Source organism: Apteryx mantelli, chromosome 1 (assembly GCF_036417845.1).
Source record: "Apteryx mantelli isolate bAptMan1 chromosome 1, bAptMan1.hap1, whole genome shotgun sequence".
Taxonomy (NCBI): Eukaryota; Metazoa; Chordata; class Aves; order Apterygiformes; family Apterygidae; genus Apteryx; species Apteryx mantelli.
This window is the reverse complement of record NC_089978.1, coordinates 182,673,380-182,695,083: the sequence shown is the minus strand read 5'-3', so window position 1 is coordinate 182,695,083 and position 21,704 is coordinate 182,673,380. Positions and strand designations below refer to the sequence as shown.

Genomic DNA, 21,704 nt, shown 5'->3' with positions numbered 1-21,704 from the left:
TTTTTGTTTGTTTGTTTTCACTGTGTAGTGGCATAGCTTCAGCAGGCGTGGAGCAGACTCTCACCTCACACGAGTGAGGAGCCTGATTTTCAGGGTGTTCCCTGGGATGGTGAGGGATGAGGATGCTAAATCTCTCCAGGCTGAGGAGGGAATTGAGTCCACACCTCCCCTCTAGCCACTTGACTAGAAACCAAAAGTGTTGGTGGATCCTATAAAAGAATGTTATGAACCTTAGTCTGACGGAATGGCCGGTGGTGCCTGTGTTCCGGCTGAATCCAAAGTGCATAGAGCCACCTCTGCTTTTTTGATAACCCCCCTGTTTCCTATAGGTAAGCCTACGCAGCTCACTGCTGCACGTGCTGGCTGGTTTGCATCCACTCCTGAGGCTCCCAGTTCTCCCCATAAAAGTGCTCCCCACAGGGTCAGAGATTTCAAGCCAGCAACCAGGTGCCTTAAAGCAAGTCACCGTAATGCTTCATATTCAGGTGCCCAAATCCTCTGTTGGATTTGCTCAGGACTTGTCTGAGCATTGTCTGCCATTCTGTATTTTCTCTCTGTGCGAGAACCACTTTCAAGAAAAGACAGGAAGTTCAGCCAGACTCAGAGGAAGCACAGTCAAAGGTTTCTTTCACTTTTCTCATTAGAAAATTCTACTATAGCTGTTTCTTTAGTATCCAGGTGTTCCAATAAGTGATGCATTTCCAATGTATCTGGAGCAGCAGCAGTAGCAACATCTTTTCCATCACTTAAGGTCCTTTGTTGGGACGTTGTCCCAGAATCTGCTAAAGGAGGTGCAGAGTTGGCATTTAACATTGTACTATGACTGTGGAAACTTGGTAAACTCCATCGCTGAGGGCTTCTCTCATGATCTGTTATGAAACCTGCTATACTACTACTGTGCGTTTCATGTTTGGGCTCCCCTATCACACTAGGAAGTGACTGATGTGTCTCAGAGTTAGGGCGATATGTAGACATTTCTGGAGGGACAAGTGGAAGATCCAGAAGAGTCACATCTGTCTCAGTTAGATTCCCTTGCAGCTTGTCTTTTTCTGGCACACTTGTAGTGCAGTCGGTTTGCAGATTTGGTTTGCCCAGCATATCAGGTGCCTTCTCCTCAGCTTCAGAAACGATAACCTTGGGAACCGACTTGTTTGTCTTGGATGAGCTGTCGCTGTCGCTAAACTGTGCGTCATTCCTAGAGGTTTCTGTTATAGGTCCTAAATCTCTGCTGCAATGAAGTCTATTACTTCTGTCAGGTCCTTCATGTTTCTTCTTGAAGCTGGAGGTAGAATGTCTCCCTCTTGTGTGCATTTCTTGCAAATGTCTGATGTGCCCCTTTTCATCTGCTGGGAAAAACACTGAATTCTCACTTGTCTGCCGATTGTAGCGCCGGTGAGCAGGAGATGAAGGACTCTCATGGACGCTGAGAAATCTCTTAACTCTTCTCAGCACCGAATGTTGTCTTCTGTGTTTCTCCTCTTCCCATGGCCACTCTTCCCCATAGAGGAACTCTGTATCAGCCAGCCTGCCAAATAAAGTCAGGTAGTAGGTGTCACTTACGTACAGGAAGGATGCAGTATATATGCAAATATGTATGTCTTGGCAGGAAGGCAGCAATAACAGAGCATATTTAAGAACCAAAGCCCTAATGTGTCCCTGAGGAAGGGCATGGAAGGGATGAAAAATGGGTGAGGACACCTGGCAAGAGTGCCTGTTCCTCTGCGACTGCTGGATCGCCTGGAAAGCTCTCAGCATTCAGGTGTCTCTTTGCCTGAGGACCAGGTTGTGAAAGTATCAAAGTGGGCCCCTGGCCCCATTTCGTATTTGTGTTAGGAGCCAGGGCAGCTGTGCTAAGCTACTGTGCTGAGTGGCTGCAGCACTATGACAACCCCACATGGTTAGGTTCGCCATTAGGGTGAGGGGAAGGGGACATCCTTGTCCAAGGCTGTAGATACTTTGTCAGCAGAGTTCTTTGGGCAAAAATGCCAATAATAAAAATCTGCTCCTGGAAACAGAGAGGGAGGGTTTCAAAACACGTTGGAACAACCCAGGTGCTCACATCTCATTTGCTTCTAAGGCATGATGATGCATTTCAAAGTCCCACCTGTAATTGCTACTCTTTTCCTGCCCAGTCTGGGTGGATAACGAGGATGACTACTGCTTCATCTGCCAGGTGATTCAGCATACATTACTGACAACGCAGCCCAGAGGACCAGGCAAACTGCCCCAGGTATCGGTCCTAAGGACAAGGGTTTCAAAGGGGTTTAGGCTAGGTCTGAGGTGACGAGCACAGGGAGGTAATGTTAACCCAGAGGGACAGAGGAATTTCACCCAACATTTATGAACATGCTGGACCAGAAAGAGAAGGGTATGGATTTTTGTCTCACATTATCTATACTTGCTTCAGACTTGGATGAGTCTTTAGACCTTGGTTTTGAAGTTCACATAAGAACTACCTAGTTCTTTTTTAAAGATGAGTGGAGAAAGAGTTATGAGGAGAAAATACTTGATTTAAAAAAAGTCAGCATATCTATGGGTTTTTCTTCTCTGCTTTTCTGTCAGCTGTTTTATAATTTTTCCAAAACAGAAAAGTTTCTGAAAAGGCTCTGTGTGATAAAAGGAACTGGTATAAAAGCATTGTTCTTTTTGTTATAATGCTTGGCAAAAATGCAAAACTAGGAGGAATAAATGAGAAAACGCTGACTTCCTTTTCAAAGCCAACTGAAGCAAAAAATTAAGCATGCTTTACTTGGATAAAGACTGGAAAATTCTGGAAAAATGGAAGACACCTCAAGATAATTTTTAAAGCTACAGAAAGGCTGCTATGAAGATTTTTAAAAAGATTTTCAGATAGAGATGTCTACATGCTCTAGTATTTGTTATTTACACTTACCGATCTGTTTTATATTGCAGCATGTCACAAGTGTTTAAACTCAACAGTTTATAAGCTGACTGGCCTATCACTGTTTTTTAATATAGATCCTGACAACACTGGGCAATGCTATATCCTCGTAGTGTTTATAATAACGGCTCTTGTAATGATCTCTGCAAACAACTCCTCTTCTTCTCTTTTCAAAAAATCTGACCACTCCAACTTCCACGCCTAGATTATTAGTCAATGAAAAATCATACAACGTGTAAGATCATGTCTTGTTTACCTTCACAACAATCTCAATCGATTTTAGCCAGCAAGACAGAAGGAAGCATCTGCTGATTGAACAAGCAGAGGAAAAGCGCTTGTGCTAATTGGGTAGGGGATGTGGAGAGACTGTAGTAAATTGAAAATTATTAAGAAAAGTCAGTCACTGTGTTCACGTAGCATTTTGTACTCAGAGATTATCAACAAGCCCCACCAGCATACTCTATTTATTAATTAGACCATTTAAGATAGAGGTGCACAACACATATGAGCACATGGACTGCTGAAGACATCATCCCGTCAACATCAGTCTGTCCTCTCCTTCCCGAATAACATCAAATCCCATCCCTACTTTCCCCGCTCACATCCCTGACCCTTGGCCACTTCAACCCTCTCCTCCAGCGGAAGTGGATTTTTAAGATAATTTATTACAAAGTGCAATTTCTGAGGTGGCTGCCCAAAGAAGAGCTGCCGCCGTGGGGCTGGCCATCGGGGGCTCCCCCCGTGTCGGGGCCGGACCCAGCTGCCACGGCTGGCGGCAGGTTCGCTCCAGTGGACAGAGTCACAGGAAGTGCCTGCAGTGCTGTGTCTGAGGGCATTACGGCCCTTTCGTGCTACTCACCCCATTTCGATAGTCGACCCGAGGAACGAGGGAATGCAGTAATCGGCAGCTGCTTTGGTGTAGGGCGGCCGGGCAGAGGAGTCGTTCCAGTAAATATCTTTCTCCAGCCTTGGTAAGTTCATGTGCATCTCGTCCACCGCCAGAAGTGAGACCTTAGATTTTTTTGGTATAAATCATGTCACTTTCAATATAGCGGAGTGTACAAAATAATCTGCTTTATACTGCCTGGGCCAATGTTTTTTCTGGAAACTCTTTTCAGTAAGCTGCGCGTGCTAGCCTGAGCATTGCGAAGAGACACAGTATTAAAATATAGTCCCCCCAAACCCTCCTATTCCCACGAAAGCATAAATTTTATTGCAACTGGAGTTTTCCATGTTGCAAAGATATCTGCATCTCGCAGCTCCTGCCACTGGGGGAGGAAACTGCTTCCTGTGCTGGCCGCAGGCAATGCTGAGGGCAGTATCACAGCACAAGTCATGGTATGAGCCGTGTTTATTGGTTCAGGGCCCTGTTCGGTGTCTTCTGTATCTTCATCTTTATTTTTTCAGAAAGATTAATATACAATAGTTGCCAAAATATGTTTTCATCTATAAGGGAATAGATGGCTTTGGGATTTTGCAGGATTGACCTACATTACTTATTTTTCCAGGCATAAACTGAGTTTATAGTGTGGGGTCAGCTGTTTGCATCTTTTATCAGGCAACAAGAAATATCAAATACCAAATCCATGATGAATTAGCATGTAAAAACAGAAATATGGGGATCACAACCATAGGTATTCCTTCAGGGAAAGATTCTGTTTCCATGACCCTTGACGACATTATTTTGTGCCTCAGTACAAGAACTAGTATTAAATTAAATTATAATATACAATATGGTAAAGCTGGAAGTAGAAATAACAACAGCAACCTGTAAATTTCTATCGATGCACCAATTAGTTTCAAAATCATCATCATCTTCTCCAAACGGGTTAATAAGTTGCTCAGCGACCTAGGAGGAAAAGGAGACGGTGAACAGAGGCAGGCGTGCAACCACAGGGCTGCTGCCTCCTTAGAGCAAATACGATCTGATTTCCTTCTCCCCGCTGTCACTTGCGATCACTGCCTGAGCTCCAGCATGACGTTTCTGCCAGCCTCGTAGAGGACCCGTTTGCTTCCCTTGCAGGTTTGTACCTCGACGCCTCGTTGGTGCTGTCAGTCAGGATCGTTGGCACTAGCCGGCTACTAGGAATTGAGGAACGGCCAGGCTGCTGTAGCTGTCCCACATGACAGTCATTACCTCTCATTACTGTTAGCTTGGGCTGATTTAAATTGATGGTATAGCAGCTAAGGGCTCTGTTATTGCATTATGCGCTACAGTACTCTGCCAGCCTGTTCAGTTAATATTTCTGAGCAAAACAAAACTGAATTTTTCTGGAAAGAATACAGTTTGTCTGGCTGGCTCGGCCCCGGACGCCACATATGTTGTGGGGAAAAAGACCACAGCTGCTGGGGGGGGGAAAGATACAAAATGGGAAAATGCAAAAAAAAAAAAAAATTTAGGAAATTCAGAGTGCTTCTCTATTTCTCAGTTCCTCAGTACACTGAGATTTTAAATATCCTTCCCTCCTCCCCATGCTCTTTTCCTTCTGTTTCTCTTTTTCAGCCCCAGCGTTGGAGCTGAGCACATTGTTGCTGAGCCCCCCAGATCCTGCCGGGATCCTCGGGACCATGGACGGTGGCAGTGGCCAACTGCCAGGGCTGACACGGCTGTGGGCAAAGCAATGGTCTCTGCTAAAATTTTGAGCAGGCCCCTCATGGACCTCTCTAGGGACTGCTGTGATCTAAAACAACCTGTAATAGTAAGGCGGTCACCCCGTGGCTATTTTTTTGCATGTGCCTCATGTTTAAGTTCCTCTAGCTTGTACCATTAGGTAGTTACTTGCTGACTGACCTATGCTAGCACCTCCCAGGCTGGTGGTGGAAGATGACAAACCAGCTGCTGAAAAGACCAACGCTATAAAAACCCCAGATAAGGACGGGGGACTGCAAAGGAGCCAGAGGACATCTGTGCTCACACTCGTCGTTCTGCCCCGTGGCATTATATTTCAGATATAGTTACGTAACTGCTGGAATAGCAATAAGCCCAAAAGCAAATTGCACAGGGGCTCTGCAGGGAAAACACCAGATCAGTTTGGTGCAAACTGGGGAATCACCCCACAAAAATGCACTGCAAAACCTGTCACGACAGCTGAGCCCGTGGATGGCCTGTCTATTACAGAAATGAAAATGGGGTTTTAGACATGTCTCACGTGATGGGAAACTTTGCCCCTCTGTTGTATGTGTAACAAATCAGGCCTGAGGCCAAGGAATGAGCTCAGTTTAGCCATAATTTCTGGGGAACTGCTATGTTCCTGGAAGTCAATAGTTCTCGGCCGTTTTTACAGTCCAGCAGCCAAGGTCTGATACACCCAGCAGGAAAAAGGCTTTAACCTTCACGATAGAAATAGCCAGGATTCTCCAGCACCACGGGTGCAGGCAACCCGCCGCTCTGAGGGAGCACTGCCGATTTTAAACCTGCTTTTTTAAACTGCTCCTCCTCCCTTTCTTTCTTTTTTTTTTTTATGCACAAGATTTTTCCGTTATAATGACAACTTACTCCTGACGTCATCAGGAGTGGGCTGGAAATCTTGAACCTAACTGGAAATGGCGCTACCCACAGCCTGGGGTGTACGTGAAGGGGAAAGTGCTCCCCTTGGGGTGGTCAAGAGGAACAACCTCACTGTTTGTGCGCCACAGGTGGAGCAAAGGCAGGAAGACTGAGCCCAAAACTGTTTATGGTTTTGTAACCCGCTAGTAAAACCTTAAGAGACGTTCCCTAGAGACAAAGCCTCGCATAAACGATGGTGTAAGCATTTGCAGCTTTAAAGAAAGAAAATCTATGCTGCAGCTGCATGTACACTGATGTGTCTAATGGGCACAACGAGAGACAGGCACAAGAAGCACTTGTACACTGAGTGAGTCAACATCTTTGAAAACAAACAAAAAAGCAGCAGCAAAAAAAGATCCATACTGTGGGGTTTGACTAATCTTCATTGATATTTCCCGACTCAGAAGACAAGGGTCCACAGATGCAAATACATTTTTTACAACTTACCTTAAAAAAGCTGTTCCTTTAAAAATACATGATTTTTAAGGCCCATAAGTATCTCACCAGCTATAAAATGTAAAACATCATTCAGCTGATGACACAAATGAATCAAAACTGGAGGGGTGTTTTACAAACAGAAGACATTATCCCGTGAGCTGTCCATGCACGAAGCTCTTCCCGTCAATGGGCTTTGCAGGAGCAGTGGCCTGCGAGTCTCTCTTTCGCCATCTCTTTTCTTGATTGCACCCTATGCTGCAAATTGTTTCTTTACCCCCAGATTGCACCCCTTAGGACAGAGGGTAAGAGAAGCCCGCCTGCAGGCCTCTGCAGAGTAGGCAGGTTACTGCTCCTGCCAGCTGCCAATTTGGGACGCTGCCTTTTTACTCTGCCATTTTCAGTTGGCTGTGGGAAGAGGGCTGCCAGTATTTGGCTTTAAAACTGGCCAATTCTGTGCAATTTGTATCCTAATGCAAAAGTTAGCTCTAAGTTCTCAGCCCTGATTATTAAATCCAAAAGGAAATCCTAATGCACAGAGGCCCTAATGTACATATTTGCTTTTTATTTGAAACCTTTTGGTCAATTAGTCTACTTTGATACTCATTGAGGAGGAGAGAATCGATATGAAGTGTATGGCTTAATTACATAACTATCGGACTGATGACGATATGCTAACTGACCAGCCATCAGTGGGCTGATGGGTAGCATCCAGTTCCTTCTATAACTCTTCTTTTTAATGAACTTTTTAATGCAGTAGCATTGTAACCAATATTAGCTGTCACGGTTTGATAGCCCTCTGAAATTGGAGACCTTTAATTGCCTGCATCTGATTAGGTTAACAGCAGATACTAAAGGCTGCCTTTGATCATAAGAAGAGACTGTGGTTCAGTCCCTTTCAGTTCACACCAGGTCTGCAACAGCATTTTCCCATCACACTGCAGAGTGGGAGAAAGAGCTTTTTTAATCTTTCATCTGTCAATTTATAGTCCAAGTCCTGGGACTGGATTTTGCTGAAGTAACACTTCCTTGGGGAGCTGTCAGTGCACTATTCCTAATAAAATGGGCTCTTTCAGGTTCCTGATCATTTCTTACTCTAAGATCTGTTGGATGGAATTAAAAAATATATTGGATGTTTTTCAAAGTTTTTCTTGAAGATCGACCACAGGACACTTTGGGCTGAATTCAGCTTTGGTGTAACTCCATTACTCTTCAGTGACTTTATAGTGTGCCATAAATCTGATACCTTGACTTCAGCTCTGACACCTTCACCAACTCACCTAGGGAGAGTTCCCCCATTACCTTTCCAGAAAACTAGTTTACCTTGAGCCATCCTGCGTAGAAGAAGAACTGTAACAGTGTGAAGATTGGAATGTAAAGATCTAAGTCATGTCCCTGATACCCTTGGTCAGTATCCAAAAATTGACGCCCTATCAGGCAGGCAAAGAAAAAAGTATAGACTGCAAGAGTAACAACCTGCAAAGAACAAAACTTAATTGAAATCATGCAATAATACAGTCTTATGCATAAGGCATCACATACCTAAAGGCCTCTGAATGACTTTCACAGTGTTATTCACAAATGTGTAGAGAGCCATTACAAATAAAGAGGCTCCATGAAGTAATTATGGCCAGCAAGTGGACCCAGGAAACATAGAAATATTTCAGTGCTTCCCCCTCTCCCAAATTATGTAAAGCCTCCAAACATCTTTGCATTAAATATGACTTAAATATTTAGCCAGGCATCTGTCCTATGGACTAAATCCAGTGTGAGTCAATGAGTGCTCAACAGCTCGGACACTCTAGTCAAGGCAGCAGATGCTTTGCACTAATCTCCCATTTTTCGGAGGTCTGGTTTCAAACAGGAACATCTCAGTACCTGTGTATAGACCAGTGGAATTCCAACCCAGTCATAACCAAACAAAAGACTACACCAAGACCGGTACTTATTCATCTCCTAAAAAGAAAAAAAACAGCAAAACCCAACAAAACAAAATAGTATCATGTTCAATTCTAAACAGCACGCATTTTGTTACAATTCATTTTTATACATGTAAAAGGAGAGGAAAAAGAGAAAGTGTAGTATAAATTGATAACACAGTTATATGCAGCAGCCCATTGGCATGTTTGAATATTCACTTAATTTATGGACTTAGAATGTTTAGCATAATATGTATTTCACAAATTATCCTTTGTTTCATTTTCTCAAAGGTATTTACAGTCTAGTGATATATTAAAAAGGATATATTATATCATAAAAAGGATGTTTGACCACTTAATGAATTATTTAGGTAGATTATTTTCCCTTCTCTGGCAACGGTATAGGTATACGCTAGAATATATTTTTGCTCCCCAATTTGTTTTTTCAGTCAATATCTTCTCAGTTATATAAATATAATTCCAGTGAATTGCTGCTATATTTTCATTCATGTAAACTGGTACACAGAGAAAAGTGGCATAAACATTGAGTAAGAACATTTAGATGAGACTGGAGAATTGTGTGTACTAAATCAAACTGTGTAAGTGAAAAGCTACTGCATAGCAATCTAAGATTAGTTTTCTGTGTATTTACTTTTTTACTTACGTTCAGCAGTGTCTGCAGATCTACACTATCTCGAATTCTACCCTCTTTTCGTGCCTTTGATGCCAAATTTCCAAACCAGACAAACGGAACCCAGTATTTAAGATGGGGAGACTTAAGATCATCAAATATTTTTCTTTCATATCTTGTCATAAAACCTATTTACAAAAAAAAAAAAGTTGGTTTATTGTGTGCAGTCAGTGCGATTTATGCTATAAATGTTGATGGAATGTGAATTTCCAGGCAGTTGCCTGGTTTGAGGCAGATGTGAATGTGTTTATGCGGTGTTTGCATAGAACCATGCAGAAAAATATTTGTAATTGTAACTATTAACCTCCTTTTTTGGAGTTTTCTTCCAGGATGAATCTTGCTTGAAACAACCTCTTGAAATAACTATCCACACAAAATCCCTCTTCATGTATATATGCAACAATCTAAAATTACTATGTTCCCATGTGTGGCTGCTGAAACGTTGAAGATGCATATAATGCTAAGTATTGTGCAGACTGCTCTCTAGTTTCATATTCTACTTTCAGAAAAATAAGGAACTGAATGACATCAGTCAAGAAACTTGCCTTTCAGCAATGATGGCTGGTTGCAATAACTCAGCATATGTTATAAGGGAAGTCTCATGACCTCTTGAGTCTGATAAGCTTTTGGTAAAGCCGCAAAGTAGTGAGCAGGCCGCAGAGGATAAGACTGCGCTCGGTAAACAGAGCTCAGTAGCAAGCGTGCCTTCTGCCAGTGAAATACTTCTCCACCAGATTGTGTTTCATGTTTTCTTCGGGGTTGCGAAGGTGTGCAAAGAGACAGGAAAGGCCTCACGCCCAGAAACCCCACCGCTAGCGGGACATGGGGCCAGGTCACGTGCTCTGGATCTGCAGGCTGAAGCTGCGCTCTGCCTGGCAATTTGCCTTGCCGTGGTGCTGGGAAGGCATTATATTTCCTGCAAGACTTACCCCGGCCTTGCAAAATCCTGCTTCCCTCTACTGCAAGTAATTGCAAGGTGAGCTGGCAGGGGAGCCGGAGCCGCGCTTGGCAGCATAGCCGCCGGGGCTGCACTGTGCCCGGGGTGGCGTGGGAGCAGCTGGCGTTTTGGAGCAACACCTCAGCCCCCTTGGGCTTTGCCGGCAAGGAAGCTCAGCTCTGCCCTGCTGTCCTCCTTCTGCCCGTGCTGCTGAGAAAACCCGCCTGGGAAAATTTGCGACAGGGACTGCACAGATTTCCTTTGTCCAAATTATGTATTTCCTGGGATTGGTGCAATGTTTAGCTTTGGGAAATCTTAATTTTTGCTCAGGTGTGTGGGTCAGCTGCCAGGGTGGGTGTAAAGGCTTCTTTACTTGTGTTAATATTGGCTCTGGAATAGGACAGGCAGTGGCTAGTTGCAAAGCAACATAAAAACAAGTGGTTCATCTAATTAAATTTATGTTTGAGCACTGAAAACTTAACATGGGACTTGAAAATAGAGATGAACTTTTTTCCTAGTCTCCAACTAGTAACTAAGTTTTTCCAGTTGGCCTGTTATTTTTAATGTTGCTAATGATACATGAAGCATCAGAAAGATATATATATATAAAATATATATAAAAATATATATAAAAGTCCATGCAGCATTGATTTTTGTATAAAAAGGTGAATAATGTAAGAACAGATTTGTTAAACAAGGTGACCTTCTTAAATATTCTTTTGGTGAGGAAAATGATGTTGTTGTTGTACAGTTGCAATGATACAGCACAAGACGTGTGAGGTGCTGCAACCACCGAAATGAAGCAATTATTGCTGTTGGGCAAGAAGAAAAGTTCTGTGAAAGAATGAAAGTTCAGCAGCAAGATTCAGTACTCCTGAATCATTCTGGAACTGAAGAACAGAATAAGGTATAGCTTTTAAAAGGTCCCTGGGCGGTTGTGCTTGTATAATCATCTACACAGAAATAATCAGGCAACCGGACAATTTGGCATGCTAGTCATGACTCCTACGTCAGCCTTTTAGGCTGCCTTTGATTTGCGGCTGGCCAACCTTCTTAGTGCAGGACAGGAAAAGATGCTTCTATGATGCTGAACCAGAGGCACCAGAATATCAGAAAATTGATAGTCTGGAGGAAACATTGGATGCAATTCAATTGAGAAGCTCTGGGAAGTCATTATCTAGAAGGACACAGCCAGAGGGTCATGAAGAATAGCAAAGGTCCAAGAGTCAGTCCAGCTCTCCACTTAAGCTGGGTATCTTTTTGTTCAGAAAAACTAAGCAAAACATTATTCTTTTAACAATAAAATTCAAGCTGTCATTATTTGTAAAGTTACGGTGTTCATGTTTATGTTAATTAAGTATTCTCTTTGATGGACATTAATAATGCCTAGTATTCTTACCACAGAAAATATTAAGCAGTTCTGGATTGCTGCGACTGCTGGTGAAGGTTACAGCAATACAAGCAATATGCAGTATAGAACCACTTGTTGTGATTGCAGTGGTAAAGAAACACTTTATATTTCATCAGTTTCAGGATATTAAACCTAAGTTCTTAAAATTAAATGGTTTCTGAATATGGTCATATTATTTTTATTCAAGAGTATTCAAAGAACTAGCTGAGTAACTCTCTGAATAGGAATGTTGGTTTTTTTTGACAAGTGCTGGAACACTGGAGAAGTTCCAGAAAACTGAAAATACTTGTCAAATAGCATGCCAAGATCTTGAAAAGGATGATCTGGGGAATGATAGGGCATTGAACCCTTGCAAAAGTATGAGAAGTTTGACTTGCACTACAATCAATAAAGAATTAAAGTACAATAATATAGACCAAGTCAGTCAATGTGATCTAATGGAAAAACAGGTCCTGTTAAACAAGCTTGACTTTTTTTCTAATGAGAACACAAGCCTGATTGAAAACAGTCACTTCTTCTACCTCTCATGAGTTCAAAGAATATTCAGGTCTCCCTTCAAGATCAAATGGTTTGAGACAGGATTGGTTCAGGTCATCCGCTTCAAATACCCCAAAGGTGGTGGTTAGAGGAAGAAGGAGCTGATCAGCAGCCTCCCACTTCTCCACAGAGCTCTCTGATGGTGGTCAAATAGATGAAAAAGGGGGTTCGCTTTCTGTTGCTTTCACTGTATTATGTGAGAAAGGATTAATTTAGCTATCTCACTCCAGCAGAGGGTTTGGGACTATGAATACCAACCAGCAGAAGGTATTTTTGTCACTGAGAAGTATGGGGCTCACACTTCTTGTATCTCCTCAGCATTTCCTATCGGCTAGTTTAGGCCACTTTCTGCCCAGTTGTTGATTTTTGTGTCTCATGCTCTTGAGCATCTAGCTCTCCTTTCGTACCGTTCAGCAAACAGGATTTGCAAACTTAGGAGTGCTGCATATGTGACACTCACGTCATAGGTCATGCATCAGCATCATGATGTCATGAATCAACATGAATCTACTGCCTCCAGTTCCATACAGAACGCTAAAAATGAAAAAGAATTTAGAAGAGAGTTGCAAGGAAGATCCAGAACTGAAGAAGATACCTTGTAGGAAGAGGCTAAAGAAGGCCGAGCTACTAAGTTTATTCCAACCCTTATGCACTCTGTTAATAGGTAGCTATTGAGAGAAAATGGTGTTTTCATCTAATTAGGAAAGAACTACCAAACCTATCAAAAAACCCAATGAGGAGAAGATGACTCTATACAAGTTCATACTCAGAATACAATTCCACCTTTCAACAGGGAATTCACCATTGTGAACGTCAATTCACCTAGGATGTCGTGTATTCTCCGTTGTACTCTGTTAAATTTTAAATCAGGGCTGGTTATATTCCTAGAGATATTATAGTTCAGTCAGAAGTTACAACTCTCTAAAGGGTGTTGTGAATAAGCTTTTATGCCTTGTGTTATGGATGAGTCAGACTAGATTACCATAATACTGCTCTCTGATTTAAAATCTATGAATTTAAGCAGTTCATTTGCTGAAAAGCAAAATGTGTAGAAATATTCTTACCATGGCAATTCTGAGTCTGATATGCAAAATTGGCATACGTTCCTTCAATGATGACTGCTCTTTAAGTATTGGATTCTGCCACCCGTATTCATATTAAATGTTGCACTCCCCATGCAGTCTGTTATATAATGCCATAGGGAATAAGGGATGGGATAATTGCACAGTACTATATTAGTCACTGTATGTAAGAGTAGCACAATATGTCCTCAAGTGCTCAGTGCCGCATCAACAAAAAAATCTGTGGTACAATATGTATGAAAATCCACAGAGCTGACTATATTGTCAAGACTTAGCTATACAGTGTGTAATAGAATATTTTCCACTGTGCAAAAAAAATCTTGTTTTCCAGTCTTCAATTTTTGTACAATGCTGTGACATTTTGTCTCTTTTGGAACAGATTGTCTTTAGCAATAGGGAGGCAGAGCTGGATTAGCCTGCTGGAAATGCTGTAATTTTCCAGTGTGTATTAGAAGCAGATTGCCGGGGAGAGTGCCAGAAGCTTCCTTGGCCGCTCACAGGTTCAGGTAAACAAGTTTGTTGAAAAGCACAAGGAAGTGAAATTCAAAATCCAACAGTATTTGGAAAAGAGGAGACCATGAACAGTTTCTGTCAATAAGAAGAGTGCATTCTGCATTCTGCGTGGATTCTTTTTTTTTTTTAATATCCAAAGCTTCTCACACATATGTGGATGTATGTATATATACACACTGTATACAGGCAATAATTTTAAGAAATGCAAGACCTTCAGTGAAAACATATGACTCTTCCTATTTGAAACAGATGATTAAATCTCTGTGCTGGTGTTCTACCCCTGACACTGACTGATCCAGTCACCCCAGAAAAAGGCAGAGCATCACACCTCGCATTTAAATACTCAGCAGCCACTCCTTCATAGACAAACAAATTCTTACAAGATTAAGCTCTCTTCCCCATCATTACAGTCAACTGTTGTGTAATCAAAACAAACAGAAAATAAAGACATGCTTAATACTTAGTATATTTATCCTTGAAAAAACTGAACTTATGGTGAGGTTGTAAGTTTAAAGAAAAAAAATTAGGAGGTTGGGGTTTTTTTTAGTGTATCACAGCCAATCTATGACATGCACAATCTACTCACAGATAATTGAGATGAAGCTGTAATTGTGAAATGCCTATGGAGGCTAGTCTCCAACAGGCTAGAAAAAGTCATATCCTAGACATTGAGGCAAAGCAGTAACATCTCAGCAATGCAACTGCATTGTATTACACTGCAACTACATAATTTTTCAACTTTTGGAAAGCTTTGATTGTACCTGCTCCATATGCCTGTTCAGGCAGGCCTATGGCCTTTGTGTGGTCTGAAAACAGATCCCTCTAGGAGTCTCAGACTCACTGTGACTTTTACAGTGTCACTAGATGAAGACCTTAAGAGCAGTATAAATGGCCATTTAAACATGCTTCATTTAAGCCACTGACAAAAAATGTGGTAGCTTTGACATGGACTAGTATGACAGACACACATGGCTGAAGAGGAAAGAAAAAAAGAGGCTGATCCCTCCCCTCCCCACGCCCCCACCTGTGAAGGAAAGAAATGCTGGGAACAAGAACTTGACTGTACCTGCTCCTACCACGTGGTCCATGGTGGGAAACCTTTTGTAGACGGCGGTGCTCACGGAGCGGAAGATGAGCAGAGACGTTAAATTCACATAACGCATTAGAGTCCTTCTTATCAAGCGACCATATTCGTCTCTTCCCTGAACACAGCTAGAGATCAAGAACATAAGTCGGTCTGGCCATGGTAAGTTCACAAACTGGTTCCACCAACGATTCACCACCAAAGTGACATAGAAGCCTGTGAGTTTAAAGAAAAAAAAAACAACAGCACCTATTCAGAGTTTTTGTTTAGCTTACTTTGATTTAGGTTGTGGAGTGTTATTCATATGACCGAGTCACCACGTTTTGCAGAATAAAAGCAGTAAGTTATGTCCAAAAACAGGATGCATGCAGTCAATGTTTATTATTTAATAGACACTACAATTTCATGGCCCTTTTCTGCTGAGCATTTCATGGTATGTTAATATGAACGTCCAGATTTCTGCTACTCTAGTAGAAGTTGAATGGATTTAGTTTTTTGAAAGATCAGGTACAATATATCAGTGTTAGTGGGCTATATATATATGTATATGCATGTATATGTATGAAAACTTTACTCTTTCATTAGTGCATTAAGGACTTGAGCATATGTGTTGATGTGACAAAAGCAACTTGACCTTAAAGAGATCTAATGGAGGCTGATGATTTTATTGTGAGCCTCTAATCTCCCCTACGCCCCTCAGCTCTGAAATGCTCCCATGCACAGTCATTCATGATGCCTGGACAGAAGCAGTGTTGGAGAATAATTTCACATGTAACCAGTACTTACCAAGCACAAAAGTTACAGGGATTTGTTCAGCATATTTGTCACAGTAAATTGATAATTTTTCAAAGAACCGTTTTTGGCTTCCTGTAAGAAAAAATCTGCAGCAAAAATAAAATGCATGTGTCCTTTCATAATATTCTGGCACTAGCTACAGAGTGCAAACAAATATAAATAATCATATATGTGCAATCAGGAGCAACCTTGGCTAATGTCTTCAAGTGAATTGTTAAAGGTAAAGTGATGAACACTTGTAGCCTGTAATAAGCTGGAGGAGAAGACAATATTATTTTCTGGTCTTTGCAGTTTCCTCATGACTAATGGGACTGGCACTACAAGTTAGAATCAATAAACCTTTGGGATTAGCATACTATCTCATATAGACCAGCAATGTTAGTAAGTGATAACCCCACAAGTAGAGCTTGCTCTCATTTTTCAGAGGGCTACTTAATAAAAATGCTCAGGTCTGCCTGAATTGCAAGGGTTACTAATCTGTATTGCTGTCATTTGAAAACACTACATTGCTGCAGCAGTTTTCACTCTTACTCCTAAGAAATTTGTCTTATCCATAAGGTGAAAAAACTCAACAACTGTATTTATTTTGTAGCAAGGAAAATATTCACCAGATGTTAGAAAAAATGAGCGGAGCACAGCAGCTTCTTCCCATGGAGAAAGATATCTAATGAAATACAAGAAGCTTAAACACAAACAATTATTTTATTTGTAGGTATATTACAGTTATTCTTTGATTTCATTTAAAAGTTATACATGACAAGTATTTGGTGTGCTTTTGCTTACAATTGTGTAATAAAATCTGCAGGGCATATGGAATGCTTTCAATGGTGTATTTGCTACATTCTTTAATTGCCTAACATTTCCGTAAAACTAGAGTTTGGATTTGTATTTCTTTACATATTAGTACTGTAATCTTATTTCTGAGTTTAAACTGCTGAACATTTTGGAAAGTTAGTGATTAATCACCGACAAACTGAATTAATTTTCTCTTTGTTCCACATAACATGAAAACATTGAGCTCCAATTACAGATCAAGGTAAGAGGTGAATCATTGATTTTGATACCTATGTGCAGTGTACTTCATCAATTAAAGCATTCAATATACTAATTGATGCATTGCTTCTGTCATATCGGTGTTTAATTTACATCTTGGCAGAGGAGGTAATTTTCCTTCTAACTTGACCCTCACAGGTGCTGTGTTACACACAGGTACTTGCATATATACTTGTGACATACGGGTCACTTCTATTTTCCATGTGGTTGTGTTTGGCCAAAGGGCCGAGCCCTTAGCTTTGCAAGCTTAGGTCTGTAAAAATAAAGTTTGTCATGTTGCCCTTACTTTAAGCAAAGCTTCACTTTTCCTGGGAAAAGACTATATAAACTGCCCCTCAAATTATTACTTTTCAGAGTTTTCTACGAAACTACCACTGAGCAACTGAAGACATGTTCTGCAAGTAGGACGAAAGGTCTATACTTATCATTTCAAGCTGAAAGGCAAGCTCAGCATTGCCAAGTCAGAATGGCAGAAGCTGTATAACGTAGGCTAGCTCTGGGTTTTCACTTGGCCTAACAGCAGTAGAGCTGTCAGCCAACACGAGCACAGGGCTGAAAGCAGAATCAGTTGAATATCGTAGTTAGAGAGTATTTTATTTATACCCTACATGCTTTCTCTGGAATATTAAAGCAAATGTGGAAATGAAAGGACATTATAAAAGGTCCAAGGAAAAGATCATAATTATGTAGTAACCTCCCCCCCAAACAGTCATCCATCAGCCTAATGCTGTGAAGCGTGAACTTCAATATAACATTTAAGGAGATGTGAATCGGAAAGAGTGTACCTGTATAATACACTTATCGCTGTGTAAAGAGTAGCAAAAACAATAAATTCTCTGTACAGCAATTTGTAGATGCTGCCCTTCCACTTTAGGAGTAATCTGTGAAATCCAAAGAAAGTGGCATTTGCTACTTTGCTGGAATAAGTGACTGTCATCGTCTTGGCAGGCTGTGCCTAGAAACAGTAGAAGAGAAGCAGGAAACCAATAACATTTTAGACAGTGTGTCCTAACCTGAACACACCAATGAAAAGAGGATAGATACATAGATCTACACACACATGTACACATATAATAGTGTATGTATACATAAATACATAGTGAGTGTGTGTTTTTTTATATATATATATATATATATATATATATAAAAAGAGAGAGAAACATAAAAACCTGCAATTAGAAGCCCCGTTGAGACCTGCAAATTGATAGATGCAATGCTGCCTCTGGGATTTGCCCCAAAGGTCACCCAAGTTAGCACCAAATGTCAGCTGCACGGACCTATCAAACCTCTGAGGCCTCCACCTACCCCCAGGTTGCTCCAGTCTGGTGTGAACAAAGAAAAGGAAGTAAATTTGCTTGTAATTTTTCAAAACTTTGTCAGAACTCCAGCAATAGAAGTAAAACTAAATTTCACCAATGTACCTTCCTCCCCAGCCAATGTTTTTAGCTGGCTTTGGTAATTACATTCATCTAAACCCAGAAGAGATTTGGAGACTGCCTCTTTCATTAACAGTTATCACAGCAGCTGAGACCAGCTGAGGAGCCTTATTATTTTTCTACTTGGCAGCTAGACATATTCATCAATATATTGTCACTCCAGCATTGCATGGCCGTGCAGAAAAGCCACAGGGCTGCTCAGGCAGACAGCGTGCAAGGCAATGTCATTAAGGCAGCATTAAAAGTATATAGGTAAATATTTTACTCTGGTTTTGTTGCTTGCTCACCTAGTATAGGAATGACAAATTAACTTTTATGTGCTTACAAAAAAAAAAAAAAAAACCCTCCAAAAACGGGCGAAAGCAGCTTTGTACAGCATTCAAGGAAGGGAGTAAATAAGACAAGCACAAAGTCTCAAGGGAGTTATTGTGTAAGACACCAGCATAAATATGATTCTTGTCTACATTTTGTTGATGCCAGTCTAGGTCATTTACTTTCAGAAAAAGATATGAACCCATAGTTAATAGATGACTTGATAGAATTTTGTGCAACTTCACTAAGTCTCTGATGCAGAATGTAAAAATAAGCCATGAAAATTCAGTTGTAAAAGTGCCACTTTTTCTTTTGGTCACCGCAGAAATCAGCAGGGAAAAGACACCATGTCTTCTATTCTTGACAGACTGTCTCTTCTCGTGCGCAGAATGCCTGCTCTAGGCTTGTCAGCTTGGCCTTGGGTTTTTTTCTTTGTTATTTTTTTTAAGATACATGGATTTTATTCTTTAGCATCCAAATGATAGTTCTTCTGTTTCTGAGACTTGGCACATCCCTTTATTTCTTTTGCTGAGCTCCAAAAAGTGCAACACAGGAGCCAAATGGACTGGCTGGTATGCAGAAGCGCAGTCCTGTCTGCTTGAAAGCCTGTGGTCAGAATGAAACATCTAAAAAAACGGAAGCAGAGATTTCCAGTCTCCAGCCGAAACAGCCCTTTATAAACAACGGGAGAAGTCTGTGGCTAGACTATAGGGGAGGAACTGGGCAAAAAATACTGTTAATGCTATGGTGTGTTTCCTAGGATAGCAGTCCCTGCCTTTAGTCCCTGCTCATTAACGCTAGGGAAAATGTGTGTTCAGGTCATACAGGGAAGTAACATCCCCAGTAACATCCAGTCTGTAACGGAAACCTCCAGTGGAACTTCCTGTGTGTAGGAACTTAGATATAGAAAAGATATTTGATAGTGTGAAGGCTGGAACCGGACTCCCCAGCCTAACAAGGTGCAATGGCTAGAGGATGAAGTCAGACTAGCGCAGTCTGAAGTAAAACATAAATTCCTACCTGTGGCAACAACCCAATATTGGGACAAGATAAACTCGCTGTAGTTCAGGATCTTTAAGATGAGAGTAGATAATTCTCTCAAAGATAATCTTCTGGAAGAATTCACACAGCTGGGGTATATATGTCTCTACTGATCTCTTCTGGCCTTGATATCTGTTTAGCTATGAAACTTGCTGTCCATCCCCTTCCTCCACGGGCCATGGGGAGAACGAGATTGCCTGCAAAGCCCTCATGATGTTCATAGCTTTGCAGGAGGACAGTGACTATAACCGAACCCATGTCTCACCACTGCAGCTTACAGGCTTCAGGAAGGAGCCTTCCTCCCTTCAAGGGAGGGATGCTTCATGGATATGTAGGAAATCCTGTCTTGAAATGCCTTGTGGGTAGAGTATGGCCACAGTCTCAGAGCTGTGCTGGTAACAGGACTCAGGATTAAGAATATTTCCCCTCACACTGGACTGAGAGAAGGAAGAGTTGTTTCCATGGAGTGCAATTTGACTGTTGAAGTGGCTATATCTCACTTAATCAGATCCCAGCCATCTCTCTCAGCACTTTACTCGAAGCTGTGAAGGGCTGTGCAAGGAAGAGCCACACATTGGCTTGGGAGGCACTGCAAGCCAGCAGCTTTTGCTTTCTTTTCTGAAAGGGGGCAAGTAAGAGTGGGGCTGTTACAGCAATTTCAGGCTTTGGTGCCTTGGTTTCCTTCCCTTTCCTTGATTTGTTGCACTGTATTTTAACTTCCTGCTGAGCAAAATGTTTTTTTGACTATTTATCGTTGGGTTCATACAGGGGCTTTGGGGTGAAAGGTAATGTCCCAAAATACACATGAGGTCGGTTAGGTGATCCAAAATTCCTTTAAACTATATGAAGCTTTGAAAGACATCAATGTGCCCATCTGATTGTATTTCACAACATAGCAAGCACAGACTTAGCTTTGCACTTGTGTTTTGTTTTTTTTTCCCCTCCAAGACCAATTACAACCACTTGGGTATAACACCCCCAACCCGGGGGAGTTTTGGTATGAATCCATGTGTTGCATCTGATTCTTGCAGGGTGGTCCCAGGCCCTCGGTTCACGGGCAGCATGTTGCCTGAGAGTCCTTCCAACATTACTCAGGGTCACAGGAAATTAAAAAGCTAAAACAGAGACTGACAGGAAGGGCAACGTATAATGATGCCCCCCAGCACATTCCTGGCTCAGCGCTGTTGGCCGTGGCCACTGAAGGACAAAGGGTGCTAGATTAGACACCGCGGTCACTGGTGCCATGAAAGACTTTCCTATTCATCATGTTGCCCTTAGCTTCCTTAGCAGATATAGGGCCAGGCTTTCTGCTGGCATGGATTTGCCAGTTCTGATGACATAGCACCAGTTATACCCATTTTACACCTGCAGAGACTTTGGCTCTTATCCGTGACATTTCTTTTCCTTTTCTTCGGTGTTTGTTCCCTCTCTGGAATTTACTCAAGCACAGAGTAAAATGTTAGTTATATCTTACTCCACTTCTGCTAAGATCATCAAAGCTGTAAGTATAAATGTCTAAAAATAAAAGATTTTTTTCCTATTAAGTCCAGTTTTAAATGGGAGTTTTGCCCAGCTGAGGGTTTCAGGATGCATTACTATTAAGAGAGAAACCACAGTAAAAAATAACAGCAGTATCAGTGTTCCCTAATTGACCATTAAAGAGACATTATGGAATATATAAATAAATAATGCCTCTGTACAGAACTAGCCCTTGCCATTGTTTTACTTTATTTATTATTTTATGATGTGTTAGAGAAAGCGAGTGAGGGAGCAAGAGAGAGAGAGAGAGAGAGCCTGGTGTTAAGTCAGATATAAAAATACATTAAGCACATTTGGTATCCACTAACCTGCTATTCGGATTTGGCAGCCCGAGCGTGAAGACAAATCCTGGACCCTTCCTCCTTCGCAGGCGTCCCAGCAAAGTACCCTTCAGGTCTGCTACCACCGCCTTGCTCGTCTGGGGACCTGAGGCTCGCGGGCCGTCAGGGCATTGCTCCCACTGCGCCCGG

General features: G+C 41.6%; 1 protein-coding gene across 1 annotated transcript; it reads right to left on the bottom strand.

The window, feature by feature from the left end:
• Nucleotides 1–615: 615 nt before the first annotated feature.
• On the bottom strand, nucleotides 616–17,843 carry BEST3 (bestrophin 3). The gene is made up of 9 exons (XM_013947010.2): nucleotides 17,692–17,843; nucleotides 15,845–15,939; nucleotides 15,041–15,274; nucleotides 9,468–9,622; nucleotides 8,763–8,840; nucleotides 8,208–8,360; nucleotides 4,671–4,751; nucleotides 3,762–3,913; nucleotides 616–1,525 (listed from the first exon to the last, which is right to left on the bottom strand). Exons 1-9 carry the CDS (start codon nucleotides 17,841–17,843, stop codon nucleotides 616–618), a joined length of 2,010 nt encoding a protein of 669 aa, XP_013802464.1.
• Nucleotides 17,844–21,704: the final 3,861 nt, after the last annotated feature.

What these genes read in the sequence shown, in the direction of transcription:
- BEST3 (XM_013947010.2), bottom strand. Translation starts at nt 17,843, where the DNA reads ATGACAGTCACTTATTCCAGCAAAGTAGCAAATGCCACTTTCTTTGGA. An exon ending in GCGATAAGTGTATTATACAG is followed by an intron (nt 15,940 to 17,691) that starts GTACACTCTTTC and finishes TTTTTGCTGCAG; the next exon opens with ATTTTTTCTTACAGGAAGCC. An exon ending in GGGTCGACTATCGAAATGGG is followed by an intron (nt 1,526 to 3,761) that starts GTGAGTAGCACG and finishes TTTATTTGGCAG; the next exon opens with GCTGGCTGATACAGAGTTCC.